This window comes from Syzygium oleosum, unplaced genomic scaffold, assembly GCF_021117445.2.
Source record: "Syzygium oleosum isolate NSW1041296 unplaced genomic scaffold, Sole_v2.1 Sole_v2.01, whole genome shotgun sequence".
Lineage (NCBI taxonomy): Eukaryota > Viridiplantae > Streptophyta > Magnoliopsida > Myrtales > Myrtaceae > Syzygium > Syzygium oleosum.
Window position 1 is genome coordinate 24960515 of NW_026607485.1, and position 9494 is coordinate 24970008.

General features: G+C 40.4%; 1 protein-coding gene and 1 long non-coding RNA gene across 2 annotated transcripts; one reads left to right on the forward strand and one right to left on the reverse strand.

Moving 5' to 3' along the window:
- The first annotated feature begins 2948 nt into the window (after positions 1 to 2948).
- Positions 2949 to 4186, forward strand: LOC130140577 (uncharacterized). Its single transcript, XR_008818552.1, has 2 exons — positions 2949 to 3406; positions 3524 to 4186. It is a non-coding gene; the product is annotated as an uncharacterized LOC130140577 (long non-coding RNA).
- Positions 3701 to 8054, reverse strand: LOC115675994 (boron transporter 1-like). Its single transcript, XM_030598826.2, has 12 exons — positions 7460 to 8054; positions 7267 to 7349; positions 6878 to 7070; positions 6648 to 6786; positions 6266 to 6431; positions 5982 to 6148; positions 5720 to 5893; positions 5500 to 5595; positions 5250 to 5387; positions 4720 to 5042; positions 4336 to 4603; positions 3701 to 4215 (listed from the first exon to the last, which is right to left on the reverse strand). The coding sequence occupies exons 1-12, from the start codon at positions 7561 to 7563 to the stop codon at positions 3913 to 3915; spliced, it is 2154 nt and encodes a 717-aa protein (XP_030454686.1). The 5' UTR covers positions 7564 to 8054; the 3' UTR covers positions 3701 to 3912.
- Between the last annotated feature and the right edge of the window lie 1440 nt (positions 8055 to 9494).

The following is a 9494-nucleotide window of genomic DNA, read 5'->3' on the forward strand; positions in this document are numbered from 1 at the left end:
GTGTGCGAATTTCTTCATTTTAACAAGTGAAGGATGTAACATGTAGAATAAGAGATTGGTTTTCGTTGAAAGAGGATCGAATCACGAATGTGTCCAATCGTACTCATCTTAATGTTGTCTCAAATTCGGATTTATTTCGCTAATTCTATCGTATTATTCGCAACTGAAGATTGTGTGTTGAACTTGCTTCCATCTTCATCAACCAGGCCCATAGACTCATGGAGGTGTTTTGTTTATACTAGCCCATATGAATAAATACTTGAGACCATACATTTTGAGCTTCATTCTTTGCTAATATTTGAATATAAGAGTAATTATCGACCAAATCAACGCTGATACGCTGGCATTGCTCCGAGTTCTTTGGAGTAATCCCGCCAGCCATTTCGCGTGTGATTAATATACATAATACAGTAACTGCAAATCAAGCCAAAGTTTCATATTAAAGGTGTTTCTAGTTGATTAGCTACTCCATCAAAATCTAGCTATGTTGATAATTTTGATGAAACTATAGAAAATTTCTTGATAAAAAGGAATGAAATTAGTTTTTTTTTGTCATGCAAAACGGGCCAAGCCGGTTTTTGAAGGTTCACGTCTTTACTCTTGAGGCCCAACTTTGGTGTCTTTGATGGTTCAGCACAATGAAGCATCTAGCTTGGTCTTCTTGGAAGATGCAGTCACTAATGTCATCAATCAAAAATTGATGACTTAAAAATGTAACGGTGTATTAGTTTGAATGAAAGAATTCTTCGCGAATTAATTTTCAGAACTTTCACACGCTTGATTCATTGAAAATGATCAGTCAACGAAAAACCATTTACAGTCAAAGAAAATATGCATACTTAAAATCAGGAAATTGAATCCCCTAACCTGATAAGGGCTGGATTTTTCCTTACAATAAAATTTCTCTGAGACAAACACACCTTAAATTGGTGATCAAACAACAAACCCTACCTTTGTCGTCACCTCTCTTGGTGGTCATGGGAAATTAGGAGAAGGAAGTGGACCATAGACCATTGGACCTCTACCTCTTTAATTATGTTGCTCATGAATAATCAAGAAAAAGAACATGGAGAATCTAGCTCATGTCACCTCAATGACTTTGTTGCACCTAAAACCCTAAGACCTCTTACTTTTTTTCCTAATCGTCTGTTTTTTTTACATAAATGATTAACCCTGTAAGCGTGCAAAGAAAGAGCAATTTTGTGGGGCCAATGAAAGAAACCACTGAAAACAGTGTTAATGATAGTAAAGCAAACATGACCCACATTTTCCTAGACTTTGACCAAATAAATTATTCAGATGCATTACCCTTTACCATCAGAATAGAGAGTCAACTGTACAAAAATGAAAGCAGAATTTTAGATAGTACTAAATTTTACATTTTGCTTCTATCTTTATCTTAGAAAAACGATAGAGTTGGTGGTTGATATGCTTTGAGCGTATGGCTCATTCTGCTTCCAATCAACAGGCATTTTCTTCGATGAACACATATTTTTCATTAAAACTTGTGGGAAATAGAGATATTCATTCATATGTCCTGATTAAGGTTCTTCTTTTTCTTTTGTATTGACCTAAATTTCGATTTCATTTTTCTCTATCAGCATTAATCTAAGTCCAATTGGTGGAATGAAAAGGGTTTTCAAGTTCATCACAGGCTCACAGCAGAAATGGTAATGTCCAGCTTGCTAAAATTTCCTCTCCTTATTAGCTTTTAAGCATGTAGTGTACTGGTATTTTCTATATTAACTTCGAATTTGTAGCTTATGATAGCACTTAGCAGTATTCAAATTTTGCTTATTTTGGTGAGACTCATCTTTCCCTGGTTTTCTTTTTCTCTTTGGCCTTGTCATCTTCCATGTTTGTTGGGTTAATTTGGTCCTAGTGGCCTAGAAAAAAAAAGGCTATGTTATTATGAAGCTTGAACAGTTTATAAAGGCTATCACTCCCAGACATGAGTGCTTCTTGTGTACTTAAAATATGTGCACTTAGCTTTCCATCTTAGTGCTCGCATTCATTTCACATATTGTTTGATTACTAAATTGTCAGTATCTTCAATCTGTCTTGTCAATGTTTTCGAGCTCCATTTGGATCTCGACATGGGCTCGTGCGCGCGCGTGTGAGCGTGAGTCGTCAAATGCATTCCTTCTCTTTCCCAGCGGTGGAAGGAGGAGAACCATCCATCATTTTCTTTTCCTGGGTAAAACTGGTGATTCTGGCAAAAAGTCATGTGCAAGAAGAGAGTATTACATCTTTATCTTTCTCATTGTCACTCGCTCACTCATTCCCAGCATATTGATTGCATTTTGTGTACTGTGTTATTCACCTTTGTTTAGGTCAACTTACCTGTCAAATCTTGCTGATTCTGGTTTCATCACCCAATAGGATGATGTCAAAACAACTTTGTCGTTGTGGTGGGAATGAAAAAAAGATGTTGTCTTGCTTTGTATAGATGGATTATGGACGGCGGATCCGTTTGGTTCAACTTTGTAAATGAACCTTGGGAGAATGCAAATACCTTTAAATTAATACCCCTTAACAAAATGCAAATATCATTTGATAAAAAATCCTTTATGAAGTTACTTTGACACAAGTAATATTTGAAAGGGCTTTGGGAATTTTCTTTTTTATTAAAAAAAAAAAGCTTACCCTACCCTTCACTGGAGCCGGCGAAGGGCTACAGCCGTCGATGAGGGGCTACAGCCGCCGGCGAGCTAGATCTGGAGCCGACGGCCGTCGCCTGAGGTTGGGCGACCCCGGTGAGCCAGATCTAGCTAGATTTGTCCGTTTGGGAAAATGTTGAACCAAACGGGGCGAAGAGCTTCTACTTCTGATCCGGGAATTGTCCGGTAGCGACCTGACTTTGCTTGAAAGACACAAGGGATAAGCCTGACGAAATTAGATGAAACCGCCCTTTTCTTTTTCTTATTCCCTTGTCCCTTCATCCCATTCCCTCAGTGCCATGAATAATGTAGGACCTCTGCCCGTTTCTTTTCCCGGTCCGCTATGATTACAGCTCGGAGAATTCCTACCACTACTTTAGTCTCAAGACCGATCAAGAAAAGCCGATAATCCAACTGAACATAATCACGTATGTGGAGTACTCCTTTCCGGGTGTGCTTGATTATGCAGTATCATTTGGCTTTTGGGACGGATTGTGGCGGTGAGTAGTGAGTGAGAGGTGGTTTGGTCTCTGCCATCATGGTGATCTAAAGCAAGGAGATCTCGAGACATGACTTTCTAGGAGGCTTGCACTTTCATGTCTCACTTGCTCCCTTGCCCATAAAGCTGTTCCTCCGCTCAAAATCGCTTCATGTGGTCATTGTGACTTCAGATCCCAGAAGGCGGTGCATATCTCTTAGCGGAGATTGTTGTTTTGGTCAGGCTCGGCTAAATCAAAGACCCAGATGTTAGCTCCTATTGCGAAATGGCTTAACACTGTTTCTGAAGTATTCTCTGTTTCCTTCATATTATCTTTTTCCCCCTTGACTCTCTCTGAATCTCAAATTTGGTCTCAAATCTGCAGATTATGTCTGATTGATTAACTGGTATGTAAAGGATGCGAAACTCTAGGAAACCGTCTTAAAGATTCCAACCAGAGCCTCCGGACAGCGTGTATATGCAAAATAGAAACGCGATGGACAAGTGGGGGATAAACTTTTAAGGGTATTTACTTGTTCAATGAAATCCATAGTACAGACAATTACTAAAGCAAAACTTCATTACGGACAGGAGGAAATGGAAGTTCAAAATTCACCACTAAACTGTTCAAATAAAAGCATACAAATCTATTGTTACAAAAGGTTGTGACTTGCGAGAAATATTTTACACTGATTCCTCTGTGCAGGCAGGACACGTAACAGTACAAGTTCTTGCACCAGACATTAATTTTAAACAACTAGAGACCTTCATCAGCTATCCAGAAGCCGAATTACTCGGACTCTTCCCCAGATAAGAGAGCTGCTTCTCTCCGGCCCTTGGACTATGAGGTCCTCTTCCACCGTGAGGACTCTTCTCACCTCTTAACTCACTCACACGAGGACTGAAACTGGGTCGAGGGCTCTGGAGGGTGCTCTTAGAATCATGTGCTGGTGTTGTGGTGGAGCTTGTGATTTTCGGACTAGACACATGCCGGACCTCACCGCGGCTTCGAGTGATAACCTCATCTAATATCTCTCCAGCCCCACCATAAGAAGCTCCAGCACCAATCTCTGTCTCCTGGTTGAATATGCAAAACACGAGTTTGAGTTTGGCAATCGAAATCAAGGAAAATTACAATGCTTATTAGAATTTTCTGATCATATCGTTCTTTGGGAAGATGGGTAGAGCGCAACTTACTGCTGCAATATTGAATGGCAAAGCCGGTGCTTCTTCATACTCTGCAGCATCCAAATCCTGAAGATGTACTGCTTTGAAAAACTTTGGCAAGATATATTGTCTTACTGGCACCAAAAGCATGATCATCAAGGGAAACATAACTCCAGCGATCGGAACCCAAGTGAGTCCAAAGCAAATAAGCAGGTACATTGTCTGAAACAGTGTGAAAATGACGATCGCCTTGAAAGGCACCGTCTCCACAAAAGTTGCGTGGTACTCCTCAAGGACCCTGAAGGAAATTTTTTTGGTATGAAGAGATGGAGAGTTCAAAAAAGTAAGCAAGTTCAAGAAAATGGGACCAACTAAACTTTGTCTAGTCGACGGGTTAAGGATAGGAAAAATTACTTGAATCTTCTGCTTGGTGCAGTAAAAAGCAACAAGATCCTTTCCCAGAACTGGTTACCCGGTAAACTTTCGATTGCCATAAAAGCGAAGTATCCCCAAAGCACTGAGGTCGGAATCATTTTGAGGATAGGCATGGCTGCAACACACCCTCCGACCATCATTGCCTGAAGTAAGTTACTGACGCGTTGTTCTTTGACCTCGACAGGTAACAGATCATCAATATCCTTCTCAACATCAAACACCGTTTCATCCACCGGGGCATTGAGACTGCCCATGCTTGAAGCGGCTTGTATTGTCGTCTCCTTCAGTTCATTAAGTCCCGGCTAACACAATATGAAACGTCATCAGATGATTTGAGTCGCAGATTTTGAACACTTATTGGAATGTTTATTGCAGCCCTTTTGTTTCCAGTGTCGAGTTCCAAAGTGGACACTATTAGCAGTTATTAACTAAAGTATCACAACATTAGATCCGATTTATAATATTTCATGCAAGAACGAAAGAAAAACGAATTTTGGTTTTGTTCTTACTCGAGAAGAGGGTTCCTGGTAGACTAATGGGGTCTGCATTTGTCGATAAGCCTCTTGCATATTCCCATACAATTGCCCTAAGCTCGCATTGTTTCGTATGCTTCTTCTAGCTGTAGTAACGAGTCGGTTCCGAAGCAGCTGTGCGTCAGACAGAGAATTTAGCGCTTAGATCTTTCTAGCAATATAGCAAACATACATGACTCTTATCTTTTGAAGCACACGACGAAGAATTAAACATTTGGACAATTACCTGGTGTTTGAGTGTTGCAAGGCTCTTCGTATGCATCGGGGATTGCGGTATCACTCCATTTGCGGGGGGAACTCCAATAAGGCCGCACATCAATGTCTGCAATATAGAGAACATTGTCCTTCAAACTCTTAAAACCAGGAATTGAAGAATCACATGCAGAAATGCTGCTAAAAGGAAAAGGTGACTAGATGCAGAAATTTTAAACGGAATATCTGCATACCAAGAACCCCAAAAGAAGCAGGTCGTAGTGATAAGAAGCAGGCTTTCTCAGATTGAACTCTTTCTGTTGAGCAAGTTGAGATGCTACGCTATGATCAAAGTAATAGAGCACGGCAATCATCGTTGCCGGAATAAAAGCTCCAATTATGTAGAAAAAGGGAACGTTCAACATGTCCTGTCATTTCGAGATACGAATCAGCGATAATTTTTTTTCTCAGGGGAGCTTAAATTAACTCTTTAGCAAGGAAATTGAATAAGCGTGCCTTAACAACAGTCCAGTTCTCAGATGCGCCAGGGGACCATGGGTTTGGGCTGAAAAGGCGCCGTGGGATTCCATCGGGGACACTTTTTGCCGGTATGTAGGAAACCGCCGTCCAAACTAGGACCATGAGTGGCACTCCATAGTCTGCGACGAAGCTTCGAAGCCATCCTATGGAAATCGCAAATCATAATGTCAAAATCGACATGAGATTTCATATGGAATCTATACAATCAGAAACGACTCTTCACGAGAGAAGAATAGGATTTTGAAACTTTGTCAACTTGCCTGTTCCGTACCGCCACGATCGGGCTTTCCGGCTTCTCAATGCAGTGAGGAGGAGTCCAAACGAGAGAACTACCGCGAACATCCCATTGGCGAATCTCCATGAAGGTAAAAACTCAGCCAACTTCGGGTTTTCCTGTTGCGGTGTGCGGAACTCTTCCACTAGCCCCTGACAATCAAACACACAACGTATGAGAAACTAATCTTGCCTCTTTCACTCATTTACTTGTGTCGCGCAACTTAGTCACCGTGTATAAAATATTACAGCGAGGCTATACCGCACATGGTCTCATGCTCCTACAGCTTGCATGCATCTTAGTATTGATTGAGCAAGTTGATTGTCTTGTTTATAAGAAACTGAATTTAGATTGTTGCTCCCTCTTACTTTAATAGCTTGCTGCATAAAGAGCATTGCTATGAGCAGACCGAACAGCTCTCCGGCCACACGGGTAAATCTGTTGATAATAGAGCAAGCTCCCAGTATGGCCATCAGAAACAGCAAAGCAGCTGTCCACACACAGACCCTACACAATTTCCCAAAAGCACGAAGGTCAAACAAAAATATTGGCATAAGAAACTGAAGATTTTTTTTTTCTCAATGGCAGAACAAATTACCAAGCTGCCCACGGGAGGAACAGGTTCCGACCCAGATCTGATCTTTCCTTGGCAAAGTTGAACATGAATGTGTACATGATAACAGTAGGCTCTGCAACTCCCAGGATCAGCAAAGGTTGGCCACCGATGATCGAGTGGATGATGCCGCATAGTGCGGTGGACGCTAAGGTCTGAACTGCCGTCAAAACTCCCTCTGCATATACCGGATCGATGTCAGAAACAGAAGCATAATTGGATAACTTTTCCCCTCGTTTCACTGTCTTGCTATTCAGTTTTCTTCTCTCATTTGAAGTAAGTCCCGCTATAAATTAAGCGAATTGAAAGCCAACAAAATCAAATAATAAGAAAGTGAATCTTCCATATCACAAATACAATGCAATCTTCATTACCAGTGTTTCTCTCCAGTTGTTCCCCGAATGAAATGACCGGAATCGCCGAAGCAAAGAATATGTAAGTCGTCGGAGCCAAAATCCTGAAAATGAACAACAGTTAGCCATCAGAATGATACAACCCAGTAGTACAAATGCTTGGCAGCTATTACTAGAAACCAAATGTCGCGAAAACGAAAATGTGAATCAGAACCTAATTCCTGCTCGGATGCCGCCACTCCAGTCTTGCCGATAACACATAAGCCTTCCTCTAAGGTCATTCTTGATTCCCTCTAAGGGAACAAATGTCTCCTCCATAGTTCTCTCTCAGGAAAAAGAAAAAGGTTTCACCAACCGATACAATCTTTTCGCAACTTAATGCCTTCTAGAGCAATGACTTGATCATCGTAAACCATCAACGCCTACCCATTTCAGTGAAATCAAGGTCCAGATTATGGGAAAACCTCCATAACTTCAACTGGAGCAATACAATACAAGACTCTGAGATAGGTTCAGACACTCACGAGCTAGTAAAAAGAGTTCATGCAGGAATATTTCGGAGAAACCAGCATGCAAGATTAATTCAGTGCACACACAAAAGGGTCACAAACAAAGTGATTTGTGTGTACTGCTGATCTGAACTGCCTGTAAAGAGGAGAGCAAAATGACTCAATTATATAAGCTCCGAAAGCGTTTTTGCGTTTCATAAAAAGCCAAAAAAAGGGAGGTAGATATTGGTGCAGAGCAAGGCAGTGCAGGTCAAAAGAGAGATTGAAGGGAGCCTTGACAACACATCTCTGTAAAGGAGAAAGTAAACTTTTCTTAGCAATGCTGATGAAGCAGATACCTTAAAATCTGTATGAATCTCCCCCCCATTAATTGGCCACCTTGCTTTCACACTATACTTTCATTGGACCCAAACATTCATATAAAAAAAACCAATAATTCTCTTTACTATTATTTTATGTTCATTGAACGCATAGAAAATAATTTGGTTGAAAAAAGGAAGAAGAAGAAAATGAACAAGAGTGAATTTTTCATATGTCAACATGGCATGAATTTAGGGACATGCATCAAGATGGGCGGGCTTACAATTATTATCTTTCCTTTTATTAATTTAGCTTTTTCGTGAGACATTTCAGCAGACAGTGGTTGACATGATACATATACATGTAGCTTGTCCTCATTAAACCTGCCCTTTGACTTTATAACTGAATTATTTATTTATTTTAGTCCAATTTTTTCTGGAACAATTTTCAATGTATTGAGAGAGAGTACTGTACTTACCTTATGTCAAGAAGCCACAAGTTGAGTGAAACTTAATTTAATATTCAACAAGATAAGTCACAGAAAAGATACAAAAATCATAAGTCGGTCCATTTTCGTATCATGACGTGCATGGAGATAGAAAATTTTGGAGCCAGTCCAAATGCATAAAGAAGTGCTTAACAATAGACCTCGGTGAACTAAAAAAATAAACGGAAATACATAAATTAAACCTTCAAGAGAACTGAGTTAGCCAGCTTATTTCAGCAAGAATTTATTACAAATACACCCTCAACTTATGATTTCAATTGCAATGTCGTCCATGTCCTTTTAATTTCTACGTTAACCAATCAACATTTCGACTTTCCTAATTTCGGTAGAAAACTGTTAGTCTCGAGTGAATCTACAAGATTGGGAACCGAAAAGGTGTTGGGTTCGAATGGCAACGATTAAAATGATACGAGTGATATCGGAGCAGATTATGTTAAATAGGTTGGGAATGCATTTGCAGCTTAACATTTTCAAAAAAAGTATCAAGACAATTACAGACAAATAGTGAGTGATTCTACATTCGAGCTGATCAAAATAGAGAAAATAAAGACCTCAAGAAGAAAAGTTAGCCTCTTTAAAGAATAGGGCTACACTTATTCCGGCATTGCATTCGTCATAGGAGTCTCACCAACCATCCACGATGCACTTTCTCGTAGGGCTTTCAAGAGGTTCTTTGGACCTTCAAGTAGTCGAATCTCCACACCCGTATCCCTCAATTACTTATTCCGGCATCGCATGCATCATAGGAGTCTCACCAACCGTCCATGATACACTTTCTCGTAGGGCTTTCAAGGGGTTCTTTGGACTTCAAGTAGCCAGATGTCCACACCCGTATCCTTAAATTACTTATTCCGGCATTGCAGTCATCATAGGAGTCTCACCAACCATCCATGATCCACTTTCTCGTACAGCTTGCAAGAGGTTCTTTGGAC

What these genes read in the sequence shown, in the direction of transcription:
- LOC115675994 (XM_030598826.2), bottom strand. Translation starts at nt 7,563, where the DNA reads ATGGAGGAGACATTTGTTCCCTTAGAGGGAATCAAGAATGACCTTAGA. An exon ending in GGCATCCGAGCAGGAATTAG is followed by an intron (nt 7,350 to 7,459) that starts GTTCTGATTCAC and finishes GTTCATTTTCAG; the next exon opens with GATTTTGGCTCCGACGACTT. An exon ending in ACCAGGAACCCTCTTCTCGA is followed by an intron (nt 5,043 to 5,249) that starts GTAAGAACAAAA and finishes ATATTGTGTTAG; the next exon opens with CCGGGACTTAATGAACTGAA.